This window comes from Petromyzon marinus, chromosome 17 (assembly GCF_048934315.1).
Source record: "Petromyzon marinus isolate PM22_M1 ecotype Great Lakes invasive population chromosome 17, UKy_Petmar_22M1.pri1.0, whole genome shotgun sequence".
Taxonomy (NCBI): domain Eukaryota; kingdom Metazoa; phylum Chordata; class Hyperoartia; order Petromyzontiformes; family Petromyzontidae; genus Petromyzon; species Petromyzon marinus.
This window is the reverse complement of record NC_133683.1, coordinates 7,682,900-7,710,786: the sequence shown is the minus strand read 5'-3', so window position 1 is coordinate 7,710,786 and position 27,887 is coordinate 7,682,900. Positions and strand designations below refer to the sequence as shown.

General features: G+C 45.4%; 1 protein-coding gene and 1 long non-coding RNA gene across 2 annotated transcripts in view; both read left to right on the top strand.

Annotated features, from left to right (window-relative positions):
• Nucleotides 1-16,811, top strand: part of LOC142924848 (uncharacterized) — a 47,686-nt gene extending 30,875 nt beyond the window's left edge. Inside the window, exon 4 of the mRNA XM_076067739.1 lies at nucleotides 16,780-16,811. Coding sequence (XP_075923854.1) covers nucleotides 16,780-16,811 — 32 coding nt within the window. The remainder of the gene's footprint in view (nucleotides 1-16,779) is intronic.
• Nucleotides 1-27,887, top strand: part of LOC142924803 (uncharacterized) — a 331,170-nt gene that overhangs the window by 32,561 nt on the left and 270,722 nt on the right. The window lies entirely within an intron of this gene.

Here is a 27,887-nt window from a genome sequence, read left to right as displayed (position 1 = left end):
GAGTCGCAAGTTCAACCGCCGCACAATAGGTGGTGATGGTGGCATCTACATCTGCAGAACGTGAAGAACCAGAGGCAACTGTTAAAGCCATTCCCCGTGTTTAGTGTACAAGCCGTAAAACGTGTTTGAAATCGACGGGAGTAAAGTTGGACTCACGAACAAATCGACTTACGAACAGACCTCTAGAACCGAACTCGTTTGTACGTACAAGAGTCTGTATATGGTGGTCACTCTGAACAACACAGACCCAGCCTCGTTTTTATTATTTTTGGTCCATTAGGACATTACCAGATGCATCTTTCTGTGCTAACGACCACACAATACACATTAGGCGTGTAACAACAGGTCACGTTAAATAGTCTAAACTTGTCTGTAGTAAGTCGCATACGGTAGACATTTCTGCACATTTGCAGAATTACATGTCTATGATAAAGGAACCATGTGTATTGCATTACACAGGGGTGCTTGATCTTGTGTGGATGCAGATTCCCGCAGCAATACAGGGAATAGGTTGTTTGCAGCGCCACTGATTAATCAGAATCAGAATCTTTTTTATATCCTGGAGGAATCCGATGAGCTATGAAGATCTTTTTCACCAATGTCCAGTAGGGGCGGGTCAGCGAGCTATTTCCAAAACCGATGAGAGGCAAGACGGAGAAAATGTAAGCAAATTGCTAAAAATACAAAGTACATACATTCCTGCCAATTTGTCAACAAATGAAAGCTTGGGCAAGGTAGCAACACAACAACCACAGCTCCAGACCACGACAAGACTCCACAAAGTCCCTCAATTGCATTGCATTAAAATTGAACGTTTAATGAGCGATATTTGAAATAGCGTTACCAAATGACAATATTCCCTTCGAATACCTGACTAATGAATGAGGCTAAGACGCTTGCAGTAATGTTCAAACATGGAGGAGGCCGTGGATTCAATCCGGACCCTGTCACCTGCTGTATATTTTGAGGTTGCATGTCTCTCTCACTACATTTAGAATAAACATCACGCGTTTAGAGTATTTGGCCTCTATAAATTTCCACGGGATAAGCACTTCCGTTGAAGATAACATTTGTGATAGCCAGGTTGCTTCTGAAAAATAGCTCAGTGGGGCCTCAAACTGGTAAAATAAAAAATATTGTTTATATTCTTGGTTCTTTCGGTAAAGTCACGTAGAAGGGAAACAATAAAATAATAAAAATATAAAACAATACAATTCTCACGACGTTTCGACTGCAACACAAGCAATCATAATCACCTGATGATCATCATCACCTGATGATTGCTTGTGTTGCAGTCGAAACGTCGTGAGAATTTAATTGTTTTATATTTTTATTATTTTATTGTTTCCCTTCTACGTGACTTTACCGAAAGAACCAAGAATATGAATCCCTGCATTCACGAAAGCTTTAAATCAAAATATAGTTTAGTTTAAAAGTTATAGTTTGAGAATGGCGGTCCGATGGGAGGGAGTGAAGGGGTATTGTGAGGAGGCGTCATCGGGAGTGGAAGCTGCTGGTGGGAGCATGGGAGGTGTGGGGAGTGTGAGGTGCATCGGCATTGTGGAGAGGGAAGGGGTGAGAGTGTTGTAAGCGATGGGGCTGGGGGAGGAGTGGTGGATATGACGATGTGGAAGCTGTGTCGGTGATGAGGTGTGTGCTTGAAGTGAGGATTACATGGGGAGCGGTGCCGAAGTGGTTAGCGCACCGAGCGACGGGATCCGGCGACCCGAGTTCTATTCCCACTCACGGCCAACATCGGTGACGAGTATCTGAACCAATCTCGGTCCCATCCCAGGTCTATTTTGCCTTAAAATGAGTATCCAGGTTCGGTGAATGGGAGGAGACAAAGGCGGCCAGGCGTGGTGCTGGCTACCCATTCCATCTCAGCGAGTCGACCCCATGGCACCTGGGTAATGGAGGTGGTGATGAAGATGGTGACGACGGTGATGATGATGTTGATGACGATGATGATGACGAGTCACTCACTCAGACTCACAGAGCCACACTCAGAGACTCACAGAGTCACTCACACAGACTCACAGAGTAACTCACACACAGACTCACACTCACAGACTAGTTCTGACACACACAGACTCGCAGAGTAACACGCACTCAGAGACTCACAGAGTCACGCTCAGTCACTCACTCAGAGACTCGCACTCACAGAGCCACACTCAGAGATTCAGTCACTCACTCAGAGACTCACAGTCACACTCAGAGACTCACGGTCACACTCAGAGACTCAGAGAGTCACTCTCAGTCACACACTCAGAGAGTCACAGTCACTCAGACTCACACAGACTCAGAGTAACTCACACACTCACAGACTTACACAGTAACTCACAGTCACTCCCACTCAACTCAGTCTCACCGGGTAACACTCACACAGACTCGGAGTAACTCACATGAACTCACAAAGTAACTCACTCACACAGACTAACAAACAAAAACAAAGATCCCCAGTGAACCCTTAACAGACTGTAGGGGCAAGTGCTGTTAGCGAGCACCTACGAAGGCCGGCACGGCACACGAGGGAGTGGGTGGCCAGCACCACGCCCGGCTGCCTTTGTCTCCCCCATTGGCGATGTTTACACACCGCAACCAGGTACTCATTTGATGCCGAGTCGACCTAGGGGAGGCCCAAGACCTGTTCAGATAATCGTCACCGGTGTTGGTGGCCGTGAGCGGGAATCGAACTCGGGTCGCCGGGTTCGTAGCGCAGCGTAGCGCTAACCGCTGCGCCACCGCTCCCCACACCCTCGCTCACAAACACAACGCAGGCAGCGTGGGCAGCCCTGGTCCATCCACTGCTGGATGAGGGCCTTGCCATGCCGTGCGAGTTATTTGACCAGAAGCGCAGTGCGTGTTGTTAACATTCCCCGTGTGGTGGATAGAATCGGAGGGCTTTCCCCAGCCCTCACCCACCAGGAATGGTGAAGTATAGTCAAATACTTCCTGTGACCAACACGGCGTTAGGAGACATTCATACAACCCACAGATGGACTAATAATTATTGTAAGTACTGTGGTGTACTTAAAATAACGTGTGGATGAGGAGGAGGAGGAAGAAGCTCCAGAAGTCGCACTTCAGTAGCCACCACTGCCCCTTCGCAGTATCAACAACCACGCAGACAAATGCACTGCCACATCCTACAACACGCGTTTGTTCCTTCAAAGTAGTGAATTAGCGTCCCAACACGCTGGTTCACGAAGATGGAGCGGTCATATAATGCGCTGGACAGCGACAACAACTTAAATCAGCGGTAATAATGCGGCAGACACGCAGGAAGCAATACTTAGGTAGGCCGCGATGAGACCACGGAGCTCGGATGGCGACCCTGCCTGGGAAGGTGCACACAAACTCCTCACAGAGTGAGCACCACAATGTTGTCCTTACAACACACAGTGGTCTCGCTTTTCTTTCATATCCACGAGCACAGCAACATCCAGCAACACATATCTCCTCACATTGTGCCCAGGACTGCTTTAAATAAAGATTTTAAATAAACTTTCCCGCCAAAAAATGTAATTGAGGCGTGTGTGAGTATCGATGTGGAACTTGTGATCACATTGCTAAGAGCCGAAACACAAGGCACCCACCACCACACACATCCTACTACTGCTGCTGTTGTTGCTGCCTTGTGAAGTCTATGATGATGATGAGCAGCAGCAGCAGCGAGATAATGAGGAGGTTGAATGTGATGATGATAATGTGGAGTAGAGTCAGGGGGGTTATGCCCAAAGTTCTCTGTCCTCACCTCCCCACCACCGCCACGTCCCAACTCTGAACATCCACACATCATCATCATCATCGACCAGCAATGACCAACAGCAGCTCACAGCCCATTAAATACACCACCAGTAGGACAATTGTATGGAGGAGGCCAAACAAACATCAAAAACTAACAAAATAACAATTGCCACCGAGAACTGTTTCACGTAACTCGTGCACTCAAAGTCCTCAGACAATTGCAGTTATATTTCGATTTAAAGCTTTCGTGACTGCAAGGATTCATCTTCTTTGGTTCTTTCGGTAAAGTCACGTAGAATGAGAATAAAATAATAAATTGATAAAATAAAATAACACAATAATATTCTCACGACGTTTCGGCCACAACACAAGCGGCCTTCATCAGGTGAAGGGACGAGACTGTCTGGTAGGACAGCGCTGGAGTGAAAAAAGCCACGTTCAGATCACGACCTTTAAGCTGTGTCAGAAGAAACAAAGTGTCTTGACAAAGGAATTAGCATATCATTTAGCATTGAAATGGCTGAGTGATTAGCTTGTGACTGGTCACAGAAATGGCTATGTTAAAGTTAAAGCATACACATCCGCAGAGGCACCCCTTGACAAAGGAATTAGCATAGAATTTAGCATTGAAATAGCTAAGTCAAAGCATACACATCCGCAGAGGCACCCATTGACAAAGGAATTAGCATAGAATTTAGCATTGAAATAGCTGCGTGATTAGCTTGTAACTGGTCACAGAAATAGCTATGTTTAAAGTCAGAGCATACACATTCACCGAGGCACCTAGTACAAATCAAACAGGAGAATTTAGCATTGAAATAACTAGGCGAATTTAGATTGAAATAACTGAGTGATTAGCTAGTGACTGGTCACAGAAATGGCTATGTTGAAGTCAAGGTCTACACATCTGAGCTATTCACAGTAACTGGGTATACAATACAATGTATAATGAATACTATATAGTGAACCAATAAAAAACTAAAATATAAATTACCTTAATGTTATCAATAAACTCTATATTCTCCAATCAGCTAAGCTACCAACAATAAGTCGTTATATATGACAATGCTATATGGCGAAAAAAATGGGTGGATTCTTACCCTCAACTTTAGCAACACGGATAGCTACGGGTCCCGTTCAGACGGACGAGTTCATCCAAGGTCGGAACAGAGGAGGGGGAGAGAGACAGCTGCGAGGCGCTATTATACTCCATGTTGTAAACCATACCATTAACCGTGGTGTGAGAGGTATTAAGAGTTAATGCTGGTGAAAGAGCTGCGGTCTGAAGGTCATCGTAAAATACAATTAATTAAGAACGGAAATGGTTTAAAACATATTTCCAATGGTTACTAAGCCAGAATCCATCTTCTCGGTTGAAATTGTCTCTGTGCTTGTATATGTGAATGGCCTCATGAACGAATCTCTCATGGTAGCCGGTTGGTTTGCAAAGAACCTCCGTCTTGGAGAAGTCAATGTCATGTGAGCCCACTGAATTATAACAGTGATCTGCCACGGCAGAGGAGTTCGTCCTACCATGTTTCAAGTCTGCTTTATGTTCACGGATGCGGTCCGAGATATGTCGCTTGGTTTCTCCAATGTAGCTACTACCACAGAGGCACTTTAGTTTGTAAACGCCCGGGTACTGTATGTCTGGAACAGCATATTTTACAGATGGAACTAGATAACGGATTTTATGTATTCTGTTGAATCGGACCTGGATCTTGTGTTTATTCAGGATTTTGGAGATCTTTTTAGTGACCCCTGCAATGTAGGTTAAGGTGATGGTTTTGAGTGGCTCCACAAGAGAATCCTTCTTCATGACTGGAGTGATGGCTTTGCGGATTGTGTAGTCGAAGTAACCATTAGCCCTGAGAGCCTGGTGTACGTGCTTGAGTTCACTTGTAATGTGTTCCTGGTCGGAAATGCATTGGGATCTATGGTATAGAGTCTTGATGAGGGAGTTCTTCTGGGATGGATGGTGGTGGGAATCCGGTTTCAAGTAAGCATCTGTATGGGTGGCTTTCCTGTAGACAGAGTGGCTCATTGAACCATCATGTCTCCTTTTAATTAAGACATCCAAAAAGGGTAGTTTGCCATCTTTTCCGACCTCCATGGTAAATCTGATGGCTGGGTGTATGGAATTGATGTGGTCGCGGAATTGGTCTAGAGCAGGCTGGCCATGTGGCCAGATGACAATGGTGTCATCCACGTACCTCTCTGAGTGAGTGACTCTGTGAGTCTCTGAGTGAGTAACTTTGTGAGTCTCTGAGTGTGACTGTACATCTCTGAGTGAGTGACTGAATCTCTGAGTGTGAGTCTCTGAGTGAGTGACTCTGTGAGTCTCTGAGTGAGTGACTGAGCGTGACTCTCTGAGTCTCTGAGTGTGATTGTGAGTCTCTGAGTGAGTGACTGAATCTCTGAGTGTGACTCTGTCAGTGCGTGTGAGTCCCTGAGTGAGTGAATGAGCGTGACTCTGTGAGTCTCTAAGTGCGTGTTACTCTGCGAGTCTGTGTGTGTGTGCCAGAACTAGTCTGTGAGTGTGAGTCTGTGTGAGTTACTCTGTGAGTCTGTGTGAGTGAGTCTGTGGGTCTCCTTGAGTGAGTGTGAGTTTGTGTGAGTGACTGTGATTCTCTGAGTGACTCTGTCAGTCTCTTGAGTGGCTCTGTGAGTCTGAGAGAGTGACTCTGTGAGTATCTTGAGTGTGGCTGTGAGTCTCTGAGTGTGGCTCTGTGAGTCTAAGTGAGTGACTCTGTGAGTCTCTGAGTGTGGCTCTGTGAGTCTGAGTGAGTGACTCTGTGAGTCTCTGAGTGTGACTCTGTGAGTCTGAGTGAGTGACTCTGTGAGTCTCTTGAGTGTGGCTCTGTGCGTCTGAGTGAGTGACTGTGAGTCTTTGAGTGTGGCTGTGAGTCTCTGAGTGTGGCTCTGTGAGTCTGAGTGAGTGACTCGTCATCACCATCGTCATCAACATCATCATCACCGTCGTCATCATCTTCATCACCACCTCCATTACCCAGGTGCCATGGGGTCGACACGCTGAGATGGGATGGGTGGCCAGCACCACGCCTGGCCGCCTTTGTCTCCTCCCATTCACCGAACCTGGATACTCATTTTAAGGCAGAATAGACCTGGGATGGGACCGAGATTGGTTCAGATACTCGTCACCGATGTTGGCCGTGAGTGGGAATAGAACTCGGGTCGCCGGATCCCGTCGCACGGTGCGCTAACCACTTCGGCACCGTTCCCCATGTAATCCTCACTTCAAGCACACACCTCATCACCGACACAGCTTCCACATCGTCATATCCACCACTCCTCCCCCAGCCCCATCGCTTACAACACTCTCACCCCTTCCCTCTCCACAATGCCGATGCACCTCACACTCCCCACACCTCCCATGCTCCCACCAGCAGCTTCCACTCCCGATGACGCCTCCTCACAATACCCCTTCACTCCCTCCCATCGGACCGCCATTCTCAAACTATAACTTTTAAACTAAACTATATTTTGATTTAAAGCTTTCGTGAATGCAGGGATTCATATTCTTGGTTCTTTCGGTAAAGTCACGTAGAAGGGAAACAATAAAATAATAAAAATATAAAACAATAAAATTCTCACGACGTTTCGACTGCAACACAAGGAATCATCAGGTGATGATGATCATCAGGTGATGATGATTGCTTGTGTTGCAGTCGAAACGTCGTGAGAATTTTATTGTTTTATATTTTTATTATTTTATTGTTTCCCTTCTACGTGACTTTACCGAAAGAACCAAGAATATAAACTATATTTTGTATTTTACCAGTTTGAGGCCCCACTGAGCTATGGAGCTATTTTTCAGAAGCAACCTGGCTATCACAAATGTTATCTTCAACGAAGTGGCTTATCCCGTGGAAATGTAAAGAGGCCAAATACTCTAAACGCGTGATGTTTATTCTAAATGCAGTGAGAGAGACATGCAACCTCAAAATATACAGCAGGCGACAGGGTCGGGATTGAATCCACGGCCTCCTGCGTACCAGGCGAGGTAGTTAACATATTGCCACTGTGGTGCCCTGTCGTCACGTGAGGCCTACCACTTCTGAATGGCTTGTGATGCATATTTGAACATTACTGCAAGCGTCTTAGCCTCATTCATTAGTCAGGTATTCGAAGAGAATATTGTCATTTGGTAACGCTATTTCAAATATCGCTCATTAAACGTTCAATTTTAATGCAATGCAATTGAGGGACTTTGTGGAGTCTTGTCGTGGTCTGGAGCTGTGGTTGTTGTGTTGCTACCTTGCCCAAGCTTGCATTGGTTTACAAATTGGCAGGAATGTATGTACTTTGTATTATTAGAAATTTGCTTACATTTTCTCCATCTTGCCTCTCATCGGTTTTGGAAATAGCTCGCTGACCCGCCCCTACTGGACATATGTGAAAAAGATCTTCATAGCTCATCGGATTCCTCCAGGATATAAAAAAAGATTCTGATTCTGATTAATCAGTGGCGCTGCGAACAACCTATTCCCTAATAAAGTATTAAAGCTTTCGTGACTGCATAAAATTACTCATTGTTTTTTTCGGTAAAGTCACATATGTAGAAATACAATAAAATGATATTAAAACAAAAAACAATCACGACCTTTCGATCACAACACAAGCGATCGTCATCAGGTGTCAAGAACAAATCACACTTGTGTTGTGATCGAAACGTCGTGATTGTTTTAATATAATTTTATTGTATTTCTACATACGTGACTTTACCGAAAAAAAACAATGAGTAATTGTATGCAGTCACAAAAGCTTTAAACTTTATTATCACACTTCTACGGGGAAGTTACCGTTGTAATTCTGTCCTAAATGTGCACCCCAAGCCTGTTCCCACACCTCTCCCCCCCCCTCCCCCCCCCGGTTCTGTGTATGTGCAAGATGTGCTTTTTTGAGCTGCCGCTCTCCCTCTGGCCCCTCTCCCCCCCAACCTTATTTCCTATTTAAGCTTCTGTTCATCCCTCCGGCCCCCCTGTCTCTCTCTCTCTTTGCCTCCCTGTCCGCCTTTCCTCCCTCTTTACTTACCTCTTGGTGGACTTGTATATGTATTTCTACTGACCGTGTACCTCGTATTTTTTCACTCTGTCTATGCTGGTATGTGCAATCCAGAGGTTGAACACGAAATTTAGCACTCTTCTGAAATTCGTGGTCTGCCAGGAAGTGTCTAACTGTGTTGTTGGCCTGACTGGATGTGCTTCACATAATGTTTTTTCAGGTTTGTTGAATTCTCGTCTCTCATCTTTTTGTTGTATTTACCTCCGTGATTTGTTCTTGACACCTGATGAAGATCGCTTGTGTTGTGATCGAAACGTCGTGATTGTTTTGTTTTAATATAATTTTATTGTATTTCTACATACGTGACTTTACCGAAAAAAACAATGAGTAACCTATTCCCTGTATTGCTGCGAAAATTTGCATCCACACATGATCAAAGCACCCCTGTGTAATGCAATACACATGGTTCCTTTGTCATAGACATGTAATTCTGCAAATGTGCAGAAATGTCTACCGTATGCGACTTACTCCAGACAAGTTTAGACTGTTAAACGTGACCTGTTGTGACTCGTCTAATGTGTATTGTGTGGTCGTTAGCACAGAAAGATGTGTCTGGTAATGTCCTAATGGACCAAAAAAAGTAAAAAGGAGGCTGGGTCTGTGTTGTTCAGAGTGACCACCATATACAGACTCTTGTACGTACAAACGAGTTCGGTTCCAGAGGTCTGTTCGTAAGTCGATTTGTTCGTGAGTCCAACTTTACTCCCGTCGATTTCAAACACGTTTTACGGCTTGTACACTAAACACGGGGAATGGCTTTAACAGTTGCCTCTGGTTCTTCACGTTCTGCAGATGTAGATGCCACCATCACCACCTATTGTGCGGCGGTTGAACTTGCGACTCTCGGTCCGAACAGGAAACTGGACATACGGTACAGGTTTGATCATATCTCTGAAAGTTCGTAAGTCGAATGTTCGTAAGTAGAGGAGTCCTTGTATAGTGGCATCGAATCGTAATGTAACAGTATAGCGCTGGCTGCTGGCAGGGAAAGGGATCTGCGGCTTACGGCCCTGACGTCTGCAGGCCAGGTTATACACCAGAGGGGTATCTAGGGAAAGGTCGCAGAAGGGGCACTGAAGTCATAATGATAGAATAATTCAGTAACACTGTACAAGTGTACAGCACGTCAGATCATTACATGGCCTAACCCTGGTTGGAAACACCGTGGGAGTGAAGATGGATTAATAATCATTATTATTTACATTTGTAAGGTGCATTTCATCCGTATGCCACCAGACTTAACTTGGAGTGTCTAAATTCCCTTTGCCCACCAGAATGAACAGACCTCATCTTTTCCACCCCTGCAGACTTGGTATTAAAGTAGATACATGCTAATGTTTACAAAGTAACGGACTCTTGACCAATTTCATTTCCACATAAATCAATCATTCGGAAATAGGCCCCACTATACCCCACCGACTACAGCACTCTAATCTTGACTCCTCGTTTTGCCTCTTCCACCTGCCTGATGCTCGTCAGCACCGCCTTTCGTGCAGCTATGCGGGTGTGAGGTCATCATCACGAGAGGCCGTGCACTTCATCGTTCGCACGCGGCGGAGGAACCACTGAAGTCAAACGTTTACATACGTGCGGTTTAGTGGGGTCATTTCCGAGCGAACTCGGTTTGAAAGTGTTTATCGTTAAATGTGGAAGGGTTTGGGTTAGTTTTCGGGTTACCACCTTTTCCACTATGGAGATCAAACCCAGACCTATGTTTCAGTCGGTCTACGTCTGTCAACAACCATGCAGTAGTAAAGTTCAGCACAGTACCGGTACCAGATCTTGGTACAAATTAATTCATGCCACCCAAACACAGATGCCAATTCACAGACTATCTCGGCTGGACCGGGACAGGAGGTAACCCAAGGGTAGTGGGAGGATAACTGCTTTGTGAGCTATTTGTAAGTAATGCGTTTAGAGTATTTGGCTGCTATAAATTTCCACGTGATAAGCCATTTCGTTAAGCTATAATTTGTGGCCAGGTCACTTCTGAAAAAGAGCTATATAGCTCTCAATGGGCCTTACCTGGTAAATAAAAATAGTTTACTTTAATGGCATACATACTTGAATTTTACTGCGGATGTTTTAAAACATGTCCTGTCTAACTGTCAACTTTGTTTGAATTTCAGTGGGAGAAGATGCTTCTCACACAGACGTTAAAGCAGGTACCAGAGTCCACCTGAAGCTACTGCAATGTGCGCCTCATATAGGATTCCGTCCATTACTGTTGGTGCGATGGTTTGGATTTTCAAGTTGAAATCTCCTAGTTCATTTTATTTTTACCCAGGCAACAACTCAATTGTCAAGGGTAGTCCTGTTTGGAAGAGGCTATCCTTGTCTCTTGAGTTCCACATCTTGGAGAGGATGTGATTAGTCAGCATCGATGCCATTTTAGTTGGTGTCACGCATCATGCGTGCATTCTTAAATTACTGACGCTGACTGAAGACTGAAGATGCAAGTGTGCCATCTGACAATGATAGTTATGAAGCCATTTTTTGCCATTGCCAATCTTCCTTTGTGCTCTGTCAGAGTCTGGGATAACACGGCCTTGGTGAAGTCCCCTGGACTTGTGTAATTTCTGTATCAATTTTTTTTGTTTCATTTTGAAATCTCTGCTCCACTTCCTTCAATTGCATCCATCTGCACCTCCGATTAGCACGGCTGGCTGACGTACGGCGCGAAAGAGGTTCAACGCACATACCTACAAGGAGTGTAAATTCATACGGTGCCAGAAACTCTGCACGAGTTCGTGCCGCGTTCTCCCGATGTTGCCGTCGATGTTTGTCCAGCGACAAGCCATTCGTTGCCACGCGCGAACCTGTCTCACCTCCACAATCACAGGGCCGAGTGTGTGACGTGTCCGGCAAGCCGTGTGATGTGTCTGCGGATGATAATCTTCAGCAGAGGCCTGTGCCTTCTCCCACAGACGCCGCGCAACTGACGCCGCTCCCAGCGCCGCCGACCTCTGCTTCCCCGGCCACGGCCCCGGGGAGTTCCTCTCCTCTGCTGGACACCCCGTGTGCTGGACCTGCTGCTCCACCACACTTGCCTGCCCACTACACAGGCACAAAGAGGTACGGGCAGAACTAATGCATAAACGCTTTCAAAATAAGTTGGAGAGAGCTGAGGCTTTCTAGGAATTCGGCAATGCTTTCCCACCGGTGACTGTTCCCGATATATGACTCGAGAGCATGTAGGTTTTGCTTGCAGGCCACACACACACAAACATGAATGATGTGTTTGGTATTATCTCATGGAAAATAATAAGTTGCACAAGGGCCAGGCTCATGCCCCATTCATTCTGAACGATTAAACCAAACTGACCCACGTTCACACACGAGAGCAGAGAGGTTGGCTGCAGGGTGATGCGCGCGAAGAACGCGTCACTGTGAAAGTGTTAGAAGGTTCCCCTTCGTACCTTCTTACTCTCCCTCCCACCTCCCTCCTTCCGGTCAGGTGATTTTGAAGTGTCGTCGTCACGCGAGGACGTGGACCGAGACAGCGCGTGGAACCAGTGGCTGCGCTCCGAGATCCCGGGGCTCTTCCTGCTGGCCCTGCACACGTTTACCGTGAGTCGGCGCAGATGTGGCCTCGCGACTGGGGCTGCCACCTGTCCGCGTTTGACCCCCGGACAGTGTTCGGGTGGCAGCAGGAATTGATTTGTGTCGAGATCTGGTACCCCGGGTATGGCTATGGTTGAATTTTATCACCGTGAACTGCACAGTTTTAACAATAGACCTGGGCTCGCTGAGAAATGTGCCTGGGTTTGCTCTGTCGTGGAAATGATGGTAACTGTACTTGGGGCATCGGCACGTGTATTCGCGCTCCGGCTCCATTTACACCGAGAGTCACGTGCTTGTCTCGTGTGGGGAGTGGTGGTGTAGCTGTTAGGGGGCATCCATTTAGTATGTATGCATGGAGGGGGGAGGAGGGGTTAACCCAAATGCGTACGCTTGCGTATGGGGGGGTCTACTGACAATATGTAAGCCGACTGCAATTGCATGAATCTGCCCATCGCAGTGACATGGGGAAGTAATTGCTTCCGACAAAGGCGTTCTATGACCTTTTAAATCGTACTCAGGTTTGAGAACGGGGACAGTTTGCATTCATGATCCTGAATCATGACAATTCCTTGACTCTCCGGCAGTGGTGATACGTTCCATCAGTAGGAATCGTGTATATGTGTGTACGTGTATGCACAGCTGTACCCATTGGCTTCTGTTTTGGTCATGTACGTTTCTTTTTTATTTCGTGGAATATCACTTGCTGTACTCCACGCGGTGAGTGCTTTGTGTAGATAGGAATCATGTTATGTAGAGAATATGAATCTTATTCAGTACCTCCATATGTCTCCCACAGACGAGCGGGGAGACAGCAGCCAGGCAGTGAGCCGGCACTCCCAACAATTGCCCAAGCTCTGCGGTTCTCTTTACATTCCGATATTTGCAGCCACTTACTGAGTGTTTACATGTGGGGGGAAACCAGTACACTCGCAGAAAACGAACGAATGTGAGCAAGGGGGCAACGTTCTATCCCGTGCAGATGGAAAGGATTCCACAGTTGTGTTCCACTGCCTCCTGGCAAGCCAGGGTATGACTCATCCTCGATGCCCACCGGAAGGGAGATTGCACACTTGCAATTGAATTCCCTGAGATTATTTATATCATGAGGTAGGCAGTGATAAAGCCCTTGACTCACTTAACATGAACATGCGGTCCAGTGCATTGTACGTGCGAGGATACTCGCTTTCCACAATGTATGAAAGTGTGTTGAACTTGAATCTTGACTTAAAGCTTTCGTGACTGCAGGAATTCATATTTTTGGGTCTTTCGGTAAAGTCACGTAGATAGAACAATAAAATAATAAAAATAAAGTGAATACAAAATAATAATAAAAATATCACGACGTTTCGATCGCAACACAAGCAATCTTCATCATTTTTCTCCTGATGACGATTGCTTGTGTTGCGATCGAAACGTCGTGATATATTTTACTTTTTTATTCACTTTATTTTTATTATTTTATTGTTCTATCTACGTGACTTTACGGAAAGACCCAAAGAATATGTGTTGAACTTCTTTCGCAGTGTACGTAGCCAACCGTGCTAATCTGTGGTACATTAACACCTTGCCACAAATGCCCTGTTGCTCATGAGCACACCGACTCAAATGAATCAGGCGCAAGGTTTGCGTGATTAAATCTTACAAAGTGGGGTCTATAATGAACAATATGGCTGAAGCTCGAGTTCTATTCATTTAAAACCAAACGTGTTTCTTACCAACCATACCTGGTGTTTGCACACAGATACAGATTATGGGCGATGCGTTCTACACCATTCGGAATGCGCTGTTGCATTGTGCAGCCATAGCCGCTGCAAAAATATTTGTCTCGGTTTGACCCACTGAACAATATCCACTGACCACACCGCACGCGCAACAATGATATAACTATGAACAAAAATACGAATAAATTAGGATGGTTTATTAAATATATTGCACGTAAGAAAATACAGCAATAGACGAAAAAATACATGGCAGTTTAACACGTACGCTTTCGCGATAAATATCCATAATACAGGTTTTATGGGTTGGATCGCGTAAATATATAAATGTGTCGTTAAATCCGCCACCACCCGACAGCCAACTAGTAAGGGTTGTCACGTAAACAGAACATGCCAATTCATCACTAGTACAGCACACCGGTGTGTGGTGTGTTGGAGAGCCAAGCCACAACATTTACTATCGGAGTACGGCGTTTCAGTAATTACAACTACCTTCATCAGGCAACAGCAAGGTTTGGGAGAAGTCCACCTGTTTAATTCCTTATATAGAGGCGTAGATGTGGTGACAACACTTGTGCTCTCTTTGAGCGCAAAGTGGGGGAGGGGGGGATTAATGAATCAACGTACATTATACATGCACATTATGCTAGCCCATTGATCTTGTACTTAGTGTCCATTGTGTGTACTAAAATAGCCGTACAAACGGTAATTTGAGTATTCTCTTCTATGCAGCACTAAGTCGGTAGCTATCCAAACGATTACAATTATTTTTATTTCTTTAAATTTCGATAGATTCTGTAATTAGTCTTGGCCAGTAGTAACAAGTTTCGCACAGAACTTCAACATTATAAAAATCAATTGAGTGTCCTTGTGGGCACGCGTGTTCTGCTACTGCTGACAGTTGTATTTGTGAGCATTTCATATTTCTGTGGTGTTCTTTTAGTCTCGTGCTGATCATTCGTCCTGTTTGCCCTACATAGCATTTGCCACAAGTGCAATTAATCCGGTACACACCTTCTGTTGATAGCTTCAGTAATAGGACAGCAAAGAAATATCCAATAGTCCTTTTCGTAGGTTTCCATATGCCTTCTGAATTTGCCTGGCTGATCAAAGTTTCGACCGCAGATGCCATTGGTCAGGGGTCTCTTTGTCCGTTCTCATGTGGGACTCTAGGCATGATGGCAGTTGGAATGCTTTCCCACAGACTTGGCAAGACATTTGTTTTCTCACTCTAGTGACTATGGGAGTGAGGTGGAGTCGAGACGGGCGCTGGTCAGGCGTGGCGTTTCCCAGCAGGCGCCTTGGTTCCATGCGCGGTTGCTGTGATAGCAATAACTTCGTTGCACGCAGGTGCACCCTTTGCAGAAGGTGGCATTGTCTGCAACTCTGCCTCCACACCACCAGGACTCGATAAGCTGCTGTTGCTGCTGGTGCCATCCATGGCAAAGGCAATTCTTCCAGCACCACGACTCGCAGCCGAGTAGCTCTGACACACCTTCAACACCGCATTGGCAAAATTGCCGTCATTCACCATGCCACGTGCGCCCCTTGAGTTCTTTCCGTGGGTCTCCATATGCCTTCTGAGTTTCTAGGGCCGATCAAAGCTTTGATCGCAGATGTTGCAGCTTTGACCACCGGTCTTGTGCATTCTCATGTGGGACTCTAGGCACCATGCCAGTTGGAATGTTTTCCTGCAGACGTCGCAAGAGATTCGTTTTCTCACTCTAGTGACTATCGGATTCTAGTGACTCTATCGGATTCAACACCGCATTGGCAAAACTGCCGTTATTCACCAAGCCTGGTGCACCCTTTATCATGTAATCCTTTTCGTGGGTCTTCATATGCCTTTTGAATTTTCCTTGCTGATCAAAGCTTCGTCCGCATATGCCGCACCATTGGTCATGGGTCTCCTTGTGCGTTCTTACTTGGGCTTCTAGGCACCATGCCAGTTGGAATTTTTTCCCACAGACGTCACAAGAGATGAGTTTTTTCGCTCTTGTAACTCTACCGGATTGAGGTGGGGTCGAGACGGGTGCTGGTGAAGTGCCATCGATGGTAAAGGCAATTCTCCCAGCACCACCATGACTCGCAGCAGAGTTGCTCTCGCACATCTGAAACAAAAGACAATGGTCAAGCGCATTACACCTGTGTCATATGTGGACTCACAAAGGCATACATAAGGTGGCAAGATTCATTATAACAGATTCATTATAACAGAACTCCTCAATATAACAGAACTCCTCAATAGTGCAGATCCTATCATCAGAGTCTGCCGAGAGGAGGATGTCGTTGGTAACTCTGAGGAGGGCTGTTTCAGTGCTGTGTTGTGAACGGAAGCCGGATTGAAATGGTTCGAACAGGTCATTTGAGGAGAGGTGGGTTTTGAGTTGTTTGGCGACAGTGCATTCCAGTATCTTAGACAGAAAGGGGAGATTGGCAATGGGCCGAAAGTTTGACATAATGTTGGGGTCAAGTCCAGGTTTTCTGAGAATGGGGGTGACAGCAGCCAGTTTGAGTGAACGTGGGATTGAGCCAGAGCTGAGAGAGGAGTTAATGATTTTTGTGATGAGTGTGGAGATAGCTGGTAAACAGTCTTTGATGAGGTGGGATGGGATGGGGTCCAGGACACATGTTGATGTTTTCATCCCTGTCAAGATTTTAGACAGCTCCCCCGGCGACCGTGGGGAGAACTGAGGCAGTGGCTGAGAGGTGTGGTGGGGGGGAACAAATGATGGAATGACAGAGCAGACAGTGGAAGCAGAAGAAGAGGACAGGTTGGTGTAAATGGTGTCAATTTTGGTCTGAAAGAATGATAGAACGGTGTTGCATTTAATAGTTGTGAATGAGTTGACGATATTGTCATTGGGTTTGAGAAGTGTATTTACTGTGTAGAAAAGAGCCTTTGGGTTGGTAGAACCAGAATGTATGAGGTGTGAGTAGTAGGTGGACCGGGTAGTGTTAAGAGCTTCCTTATACTGCTGAAGGTAATCTGTGTAAGCTTGTAGATGAACAGTTAAACCAGTTTTCTTATGGAGCCTTTCAAGCTGACGCTTACGGGATTTCATTTTGTGCAGAATAGGAGTGTACCAGGGAGCAGAGTGAGTGAATGAGACAGTTTTAGTTTTGATGGGAGCCAGATGATCGAGACTGGTGGAAAGTGTTTCATTGTAGTAGTTGGTGAGATCGGAAGGGTTGTCAGTCATTTGTGGGGGGAAGGAGGATACTTTGCTGGCAAGAGAGGCTGAAAGGGCAGGACTAGAGATGGATTTAAGATTTCTGAAAGAAGTTGTCCTTTTGTCCTTAGTTGTAGGAATGGGGAGATCAATGTTCATGGTGATTGCCAGGTGGTCCGAGATGTTGAGGTTGTGGGGCTCGGGGAGCGGTATGGTGAGACCAGTAGAGCAGACCAGATCCAAAATGTGACCACGGCTGTGGGTTGGAAAGTTGAGATGTTGGGTGAAATTGAAGCAGTGTAGCAGTTCCAGGAATTCAATAGCAAATTTACAGTCAATGTCAATGTGGATGTTGAAATCTCCCAGGAGCAGAACAGAAGGTGAGATGGCAGATAACTGAGTTAAAAAGTCAGAGAGAAAGGAAGGATTTGGTTTGGGGGGTCGGTAGATTATGGCAGTGACCAGAGGAGTGGGACCAGAGAGTTTGAAAGTAATGTGTTCAAAGGAGTGAACAGCAGGGATGGAGATGGTGGATGTTTTAATGTCCTTTCTGTACACTGCAGCGACACCACCTCCTCGCCCCTCAGATCGGAGTTTGTCCATGTATGTATATCCTGTAGGTGTAGTCCTGTTGAGTGCGAAATAGTCCGTAGGTTTATGCCAAGTTTCAGTGATACAGAGAAAATCCAGGTTATTGTCAGTAATGAATTCATTTAAAATGAGGCTTTTATTGATTAGTGAGCGGGTGTTGAGCAAAGCCAGTTTCAGGTGACTTTGCTTCGTGGTGAATTGAGAGGACCGAGGGACGGGGCGGAGATTGGTTAGGTGCACGTGTCGTATGTTGTGATGACGTATTGCGGAAGTTGTGGGGCGCAAACAGGACCAGAGCCTTTGTGAAGCGGACGGCGAATTAGTCCAGTTTCTCGGTGAATGTCAATGCCGTCCAAATGAAGGTGGTTGTTGATTGAGTGGAAGTTGGTGGTGGAGTGGAGTGGTGGAATCCAGGTGTGGAGCTAGCACTAGCTTGTACCCAGATGCCTGGTGTCTTGTAAATGGGAGGGCGTCCACGGCTCCCAGGCGCCGCTCCGGCTTCTCGATGGTGGCGCTGCGACCGCTGCGTGACGGGAGCCGTGGGAGCAGCTCAGGTAGACCCAGAGAGTAGCAGCTCAGGCAGACCCAGGGAGCAGCAGCTCAGGTAGGCCCAGGGAGCAGCAGCTCAGGTAGACCCAGGGAGCAGCAGCTCAGGTAGACCCAGGGAGCAGCAGCTCAGGTAGACCCAGGGAGCAGCAGCTCAGGTAGACCCAGGGAGCAGCAGCTCAGGTAGACGCAGGGAGCAGCAGCTCAGGTAGACGCAGGGAGCAGCAGCTCAGGTAGACCCAGGGAGCAGCAGCTCAGGTAGACCCAGGGAGCAGCAGCTCAGGTAGACCCAGGGAGCAGCAGCTCAGGTAGACGCAGGGAGTAGCAGCTCAGGTAGATCCAGGGAGCAGCAGCTCAGGTAGACGCAGGGAGCAGCAGCTCAGGTAGACCTGGGGGGCAGCTTAGACAGGCCCAGGGAGCAGCAGCTCAGGCAGACTCAGGGAGCAGCAGCTCAGGTAGACCTGGGGAGCAGCTTAGACAGGCCCAGGGAGCAGCAGCTCAGGCAGACGCAGGGAGCAGCAGCTCAGGCAGGCCCAGGGAGCAGTAGCTCAGGTAGACACAGGGAGTAGCAGCTCAGGCAGGCCCAGGGAGCAGCAGCTCAGGTAGACCCAGGGAGCAGCAGCTCAGGTAGACTAAGGGAGCAGCAGCTCAGGTAGACACAGGGAGCAGCAGCTCAGGCAGGCCCAGAGAGCAGTAGCTCAGGCAGGCCCAGGGAGATGAGTCGCATGTTGTTAATCGTGAAACTAAAAGTTTTGGCTAAATATATAAAGCCACCCACAGTTGGAATTTACCAAATTTAGCGGCAAACCAAATTAAACGCGTAATAAAAAAAATCGTTATTATGGAACACTGAGAAAGGCAGAGCGGAAGAATACGTGGATTGGAGAACAGAGGCCGGTTACACGTAGATGGGAGGTCTCGGAAAAAATAATATCGTGCGAGCCCACTGCATTATAACAATGATCATCCACGGCAGAGGTATTGGTTCTGCCGTGTTTCAAATCTGCCTTGTGTTCGCGAACACGGTCCGAGACATGTCATGGATTTTGTGTACTGTATTGAATCGGACCTGGATCTTGTGTTTGTTTAAGATTTTGGAAATATTTTTGGTGACACGTGCTATGTATGGCAAGGTGATGGTTTTGATTGGGCCCTCAGATGGTTGTCTCCCCATGGCTGGAGATACAGCTTTGCGGATTGTGCAGTCTGAGTATTCATTCATCTTGAGGGCTTGGTGTATGTGTAGAGGCATTAATCGGCACTCCCCATCCTGTTAGCGAGTAGCTCCCACTTCTCGTCAACAGGGGGCAGAAGCTCTATCACGCCACTGTTAATGACTATGGCCCAAGGGGCCAACGACAATCCCTGGGAAGCGGATCCTGAGACACATTCCCCGGACCCTGGGAGGGGGGACTGGGAGATGATGTCACCTTCCAGAAAGTTCTGGAAGGGAGGCGTGGCTAGGGCGGAGCAAGCCACGAACCAGTATATAAGCCGGACCTCTCAAGGGTCCGGCTCAGTCATCTCCAAGCCGAAGGCTGAAGACCTGGGCTGAAGTTAGGACCCTGGACCCCAAGCTCCGTCGTCCTTTCAAGGGTCGGAGCTTAGTGAGGCCAGTGGTCAGGACCCGAAGACCCTGGCACGGTCAGGTCAGCATAGCCTCCCCTAGGGCCCTCAGCCGGAGGACGGGGAATTAACGGGTTCCCAGTGTTAGGGCCCGTGTAGTCCGGAGGCCATACCTCCCCAGGTATCGGGTGAAGGGGCCGCTACCCCTTTGTGTTAGGGACCCTGTAAAATAGTGTTAATAAATATCGTGTTGCCTCGCAAGAAGTTCTCCGCCGATTATTTACCCACTTCATATGTGCTCCAGTTCACTGGCTAGGTGGCGCTGGTCGGAGATGCAACGGATTATTTTTTCCACCTGAGGACGACCGCTTGTGTTGCGATAGAAACATCGTTATATGTTATTTTTTCTTTTATTTTTCTACCTACGTGACTTTACCGAAAGAACCAAAGCGTATGGATTTCTGCAGTCACAAAAGCTTCAAATTATCACCCAAATAAGATTTTGTATATGAACAACAATGACTATCTCCATTTTCCAAATGTTACCCACCAGAGATCCTTTTTGTATATACACAACAGCAAGCGAATTATGGCACCATACGTTCAGTCGCTATTCATGACACACTTGACTCCCAATCCTCATGTAAGATTGCAATATAATTTCTGCATGAGGGCCCGTCAAAAAGTGTTGAGAATGGACACTTTTTCAAAAAAACTACGTTAAATAGTCTTAATTAAAAGTCCAGTATAATACTATTCGTGGCACTCATAAGTGAAGTTCATTATTGCTCATTTTAATTATTACAATATTAACTATTTACCCAGGAAAGCCTCATTGAGTGTAAAGACTGATTTTTTTTCAGAAGTTTCTCATTGCAATGAGATATTTGGCAATTATATTAATGAGCGTTTGGCTCTGTGTGAGTTGAACCCAGAGAGACCCCCACCTTGCACATGGGGAAACATCACAACTCTGCACAGATTCTACCCACACTCGATAAATAATTCAAACCGATCTTGATTTGAAGCTTTTGTGACTGCAGGAATCCATACTCTTTGGTTCTTTCGGTAAAGTCACTTTGGTAGAAATAAAACAAAATAAATCACGACGTTTCGATAGCAACACAAGCCATCGTCTTCAGGTGAAAATCGCGACAGCCGCGATGTCTGCTGCGAGCAGCACGATGTCTGCTGCCTTGTGAAGAGAAGCTGTTACCAGCAAGAGTTTATATACGTTTTTGAGAACAAAGGTAGCCAAAGTAGTGCTAATGGGGTATTATAGTGTAAAGGTAATAAATAGCGTGCCATGTTAAAGGAAATGAACTTAGATTAGCATGTTGGATTATAGTGCAAAGTTAATTTGCTTCCGTAGCGCATAAGAGTTCAGATTAGCATGTAGGATTAGCATATGTATTTTGATAAGAGATGCATGTAAAAGTTAATGAAAAAAATAGCAAGTTAATGTCAGTCTATGTGTAACCAAGAATAGCATGTTAAAGTTGATGAGAAAAGTATGTCAAAGTCAATGAGCGAAGTTAATGAGAATATCATGTTAAAGTCAATGAGAGATGAGCAAGTCGATGTCAGTCTACGTGTAATAAATAGCGTGGTATGTTAAAGTTAATGAACTTAGCATAAGAACGGCTGGCGGGAGAGAGAGAGAGAATGTGTTTTAATGAGAGAAGCATGTAAAAGTTATTGAAAAAATTAGTAAGTTAATGTCAGTCTATGTGTAACCAAGAGTGGCATGTTAAAGTTAAAGAGAAAAGCATGTAAAAGTACATGAACGAAGTCAATGAGAATATCATGTTGAAGGCAATGAGAGATGAGCAAGTCGATGCAGTCATGCCGGTGGTAGCATGTCCACGTGTGACAAAAGCAGCCGTGTTAGCGATCCAAAAGATGGCCGTGCCAACGCGTTCGGGTGCGGAGCTCGCTCCCGCCGCGGAGCTCGCTCCCGCCGCGGAGCTCGCTCCCGCCACGGAGCTCGCTCCCGCCACGGAGCTCGCTCCCGCCACGGAGCTCGCTCCCGCCACGGAGCTCGCTCCCGCTAGGAGCTTGCTCCCGCCACGGAGCTCGCTGACGTCACAAAGCTCTGCCCCCCCCCCCCAAAACCATATTTCCATTTTGAAAATAAAACATGCTTCAAATCGCTTTAAACTATTGTCATTGTATTTAATGTGGCGCTGCACTCTGATGTTGTAGGAGAAAACATTTATTAAAAAGTCTATTTAACTAAGTAGAACATGTTGTCTATATTTATTTTAAGTTGCGCATTTTGACGTGACGTCACATTTCTCAACCCCCCCCCCTCGTCACAAATGTCTGACCCCCCCCCCTCCCCAGGTGTGTGACGTCATTTATGGACGGCCCCCATCGCCTTAAAACGCAAACTCACGCTTGCAAACTGAACCCGCGGAACTTTTTTTGTTCAGCAGCGCGATCCTCCGCGAGATGTAATGAGTCGGCCTCGCGCTGTGAGTGAGTGTGAGTGAGACAGCATCGTCCCCCACTCCTCCTGATGTCGAGGGTAAATGGGGGAGGTTTAGGCCTGTGACTCATGCAGCTGCAATGACTGCTTTGTGTACGCGGTCCAGACCTCCCCAGAGATCCTGGCTGACAGAGGAGGTGTTCAGGATTGTTGAGAAAAAGCGACAGGCCCACTCTAATCGTCTACAGCATCCCACGTCAGAGAATGAGGAGGCTTACCGCAGCCTTCGCTCGGAGGTTCGGAGAGCCGTGAGGCGCTGCAAGGATGGGGGGTGGTCGCGGGTTGATGAGGAGATGGAGTCTGCCTCAATGGCCCACGATCACAAATTCCTATTTAACTCCATCAAAAAAGTAACCTACAGCGCCACACCTATTACCATTGTAGAGGTAATCGTCACTCACCACTCTGTGGGCTGGTAGCTTCCCCTTATCGTCAATAGGGGGCGGAAGCGCTATCACGCCAGGGCTAATGTCCATGGCCCAAAAAGGGGCCAAGACAATACATATCGTGTTGCCTCAGAAGTTTATTCGTCAATTTATACCCACTACACCATCATTAGGGGAACGAAGGGTGATCCAATCTCCGACCCCCAGCGACAGGTTTGCAGATTTGCTGAGCATTTCTGTGAGGTCCTGGGGGAGGGGGAATCCCTCAGCCTGGAAAACATCATGGGACAAAGTGAGGATGACCCTGCTGAGGATGCGGTGCCTCAAATATTGTAGGAGGAGGAAGTCACCCTCTGTGAGTGGCTGGCTGAGGTACCATCCGTTGAGGAAGTACTGAGGGCGATCCAGAGTCCGAGAACAGGAAAGGCACCGAGCAGAGATGATCTCCAAAGCGAAATGCTGAGGGAGGGTGGCGTTTGTGCGTAGACTGCCCTACATGACATCATAACAACAGTCTGGGCCACTGGACGGGTTCCGCAGGATTGGAAGGATGCCCTGGCGGTCCCCCTCTTTAAGAAGGGGGACCGCACAGACTGTAACAACTACAGGGGCATCTAACTCCTCAGTGTGCCGGGAAAGGTCCTGGCAAGGATTATTCAACATCGCCTTGCTAGGTACGCTAAGGAGAGGCTTGCGGAGCCCCAATGCGGTTTCAAGAAAGGGCGGTCCTGCAAAAATGTCATATTTTCTGTCCGTCTGCTACAGCAGAGGTGGAGGGAATTCCAACTAGACCTACATCTCTGCTTTATTGACCTGGTTCATGCCTATGATACCATCAGTAGGCCTGGGCTCTGGGTTGTTCTTTGTGCTTTTAGAGTCCCTGACCCTCTGCTCACACTCATTAAGGACCTTCATGATGGTGAGCAGACCCGAGTAAAACTACATAGCCGGGAGTCAGAGCCATTCCCTGCGACAGGGATGTCCTCTGGCTCCAACATTATTTAACATCTATTTCGACCACATAGTTCGTGAAGCCTTCAGTAGCTGTACCAGAGGAATTTACGTCTGGTACAGATACAATGGGAGGCTGATCGATGCCCAGGTGCGGTCAAGGGATGTCTCCCTATTGGTCAACCATATTATGTATGCCGACGACCTGGTAATTGCTGCTCATTCAGAGGAGGAGTTGGAGGCCCTGCTGCTGAAACTGGAGTGTGCCACTAAGAGGTGGGGCCTTACCATCAGCCCAACCAAAACGAAGCACCTGCCTGGGTATTTTGTGCCATCGGGCACTCTACCCCCACAACTCCCAATCGGTGATGGGGCAGTTGGGGAGAGAGTGGAGAGTTTTCCATACCTGGGCAGTGTGCTCATGATCGGCTCCGGTTTAACAGCAGAGGTCTCACTCCGAATTATCTTTTCATCGGTTGTGTAACGTTGTGTGGAAGCTACCTGGTCTGTCGCTCCGCATGAAGCTTCGGTTCTTCTCGGCCACAGTCATTCCCTCCCTTCTCTACGCTTGCAAAACGTGGACCCCCCTAATGCAGCATCTTCACCGGTTAGAAACATTTAGGCTGGCCTGCCTACGATCAATCCTGGGTTTAACCAGGCTGGATTGTGTGAGGAGCTCACAAATCCTCAAAAGATCTGGACAAAGTCCCATCGGTGAGCTCCTCCAGCAGGCAAGGCTGCGTTGGCTGGGCCATGAACCCGCATGCCCAATCACCGCATGCCCAAACAGCTTTTGTTCGGCCGGATCGAGGGAGCTAAACGGGCGTGGCACGGACTAGAGAGGAGATGGAGTGATGTGGTACAGGAGGATGTGGAGCTGAGTGGACTTGCCAATGACTGGTACCAGCGGTGTCTCTACTGGGCAGTTGGAGGCAGTCGCCCTCCAACAACAACGGAGGGCGGAGGAGCGACGCTCAGAAAAACGAGCGGAGCGTCGGGTGGCTAAAGCTCAGCAAGTTGGCACAGTAGGGGGCACAGGTGGTGCATCAGCCAGTAATCTCAGTCATCTCAGTCAGTCGACCAGTGGCACCTGGGTCTGCCCCGTGACCTCCTGCCAGCCGGCGATCGACACTTCACGTAGCCTCAAGGTGCACATAGCCTGGCATAAGCGTCGTGGTGACGTCACCGCCACTTAGTGGCGTATGGCGGTTGTTGTTTTGAGACAGTAAGAGAGTGTGAGGTCGACTCTGCCTCAGATGAGTACCTGGTGTGGTGTGTCGTAAACATCGCTACTGGGGGAGACAAAGGCCGCCGTGGAGGAGAATCCTAAAATAATAAAAGCTTTGATTATAATATTATGATATTATAATAAAAGCTACACTAAAAGCTTTTTAAATTAAAAATACAAAAAAATTTGAAATAATGAAAGCTTTTATTATTTAAAATTTATTATTTAATTTTTAAATTGGCAGAATCTACACGCCATATTCTTGGTTCTTCAGGTAAGTCACGTAGATTTGAAAATAAAAATAATTAAATTTAATTTAAAAATATAAATTATTATATTTAAACTAATCAAAGCTTTATTATTTTCAATTTATTATTTGAAATTTTAACATACAAAAAAATAAAATACAAATAATAAATTGAAAATAATAAAAAGCTTTTATTATTTTAACATAAATTGAAAATAAAAGCTTTTATTATTTTCAATTTATTATTTAAATTTTATTAACAGGTCCCTGCAGGGTGGGCTGGTAGGGCAAGTCTCTGCGCTGCCTATTGCTGATTTTACACCCAACAGCACGAGATTTAACTTCGTTAAAGTATTGAAAGGGGACGGACGGACACATTAATCTATTGCAGGCTGGTACACTCAGTTTACAACTTCGTTCCTACCAGTATTATGACTTTACCGAAGGAAGCAATAATCTGGCGTGTAGATGCTGCCATCTGCTGGCCACCATTGTTGGGTGTAGATTGTGACAAACTTTCGTGACTTCAGGAATTCATATTCTTGGTTCTTTCGGTAAAGTCACGTCCATAGAAAATAAAAAAAAATATCAAATCAAATAAAAATGTGAAATTTTAAATAATAAAAGCAAAAAACCCACATTCATATTCTTGGTTCTTTCGGTAAAGTCACGGAGATAAAAAAAAATACAATTTAAAATAATCAATTGAATAAAAGCTTTTAATATTATTTAAGCTTTTGTTATATTCGATTTATTTTTTTAATTTTTAAATTGGCAGAATCTACACGCCACGTTGGTGGCCGGCAGGTGGCAACATCTGCACGCCGAAATCTTGGTTTTTTCGTTAAAGTCACGTAGATTTTAAAATAAAAATAATATAATTAAATTTAAAAATACAAATAATAAATTTAAAATACTAAAAGCTTTCATAATTTTCATTTTTTAAATTTTATTATTATTTTCTATCTACGTGACTTTACCGAAGGAAGCAATAATATGGCGTGTAGATGCTGCCATCTGGTGGCCAACAACGTTGGCAGGTGGCAGCATCTACACGCCAGATTCTTGGTTCTTTGGGTAAAATAGAAATAATAAAAAAAAGTTAAAAAAACATGATTTAGTATTTTTTCATTTAATTCTATTATTTTCATTTTCAAATCTACGTTACTTTACCGAAAGAACCAAGAATATGGCGTGTAGATTCTGCCAATTTTAAAAAAAATTACAAATTAAAATAATAAATTAAAAATAATAAAAGCTTTCATTATTTTCCATTTATCTTTTGTATTTTTATTTAATTTTATTATTTTTATTTTCAACCTACATGGCTTTACCGAAAGAACCAAGAATATGAATCTCGATTTTGATTATTATTTTCAATCTATTTTAATTTCTAAATTGGCAGCATCTACACGCCATATTCTTGGTTCTATCGGTAAAGTCACGTCGATAGAAAATAAAAAAAAATCAAATCAAATCAAATAAAAAGTGTGAAATGGAAAATAATAAAAGCAAAAAACCCACTTTCATATTCTTGGTTCTTTCGGTAAAGTCACAGAGATAAAAAAATGAAACAAAATTTTGATTTTATAATAATAAATTGAAAATAATAAAAGCTTTTATTATTTTCCATTTATTTTTTTGTATTTTTAAATTGGCAGAATCTACACGCTATATTCTTAGTTCTTTGCGTAAAGTCACGTAGATAGAAAATATAAATAATAAAAGAAAAGTAAAAATTTTAATAATATTTTTAAAAATATTTATTTTATTTTATTGTTTCCCTTCTACGTGACTTTACTGAAAGAACCAATAATATGAATCACTGCAGTCACGAAAGCTTTAAATCAAAATATAATAATAACAATTCATGATTTTCATTTAATTATTTTATTTTTATTTTCAAATCGACGTCACTTTACCGAAATAACCAAGAATATGGCGTGTAGATTATGCCAATTTAAAAATTACAAATAAAAGTAATTTTATTATTTCCGATTTATTTTTTATTAAATTTATTTCATTATTTTTAAATCTACGTGACTTTTCCGAAAGAACCAAGAATATGAATCTGGATTTTTGCTTATTATTTTCAATTTATTATTTTAATTTTTCAATTTGCAGAATCTACACGCCACGTTGGTGGCCGGCAGATGGCAGCATCTACACGCCATATTCTTGCTTCATCTTCTTTGGTTCTTTCGGTAAAGTCACGTAGCATGAGAATAAAATAATAAATTGAAAAAATAAAATAACACAATAAAATTCTCACGACGTTTCGGCCACAACACAAGCGGCCTTCATCAGGTGAAGGGACGAGACTGTCTGGAGGACAGCGCTGGAGCGAACAAAGCCAAGCTCAGATCGAGACCTTTAAGCTGTGTGAGAAGCAACAAAGCGCCTTGACAAAGGAATTAGCATTGAATTTAGCATTGAAATGGCTGAGTGATTAGCTTGTGACTGGTCACAGATATGGCTATGTTAAAGTCAAAGCATACACATCCACAGAGGCACCCCTTGACAAAGGAATTAGCATAGAATTTAGCATTGAAATAGCTGAGTGATTAGCTTGTGACTGGTCACAGAAATGG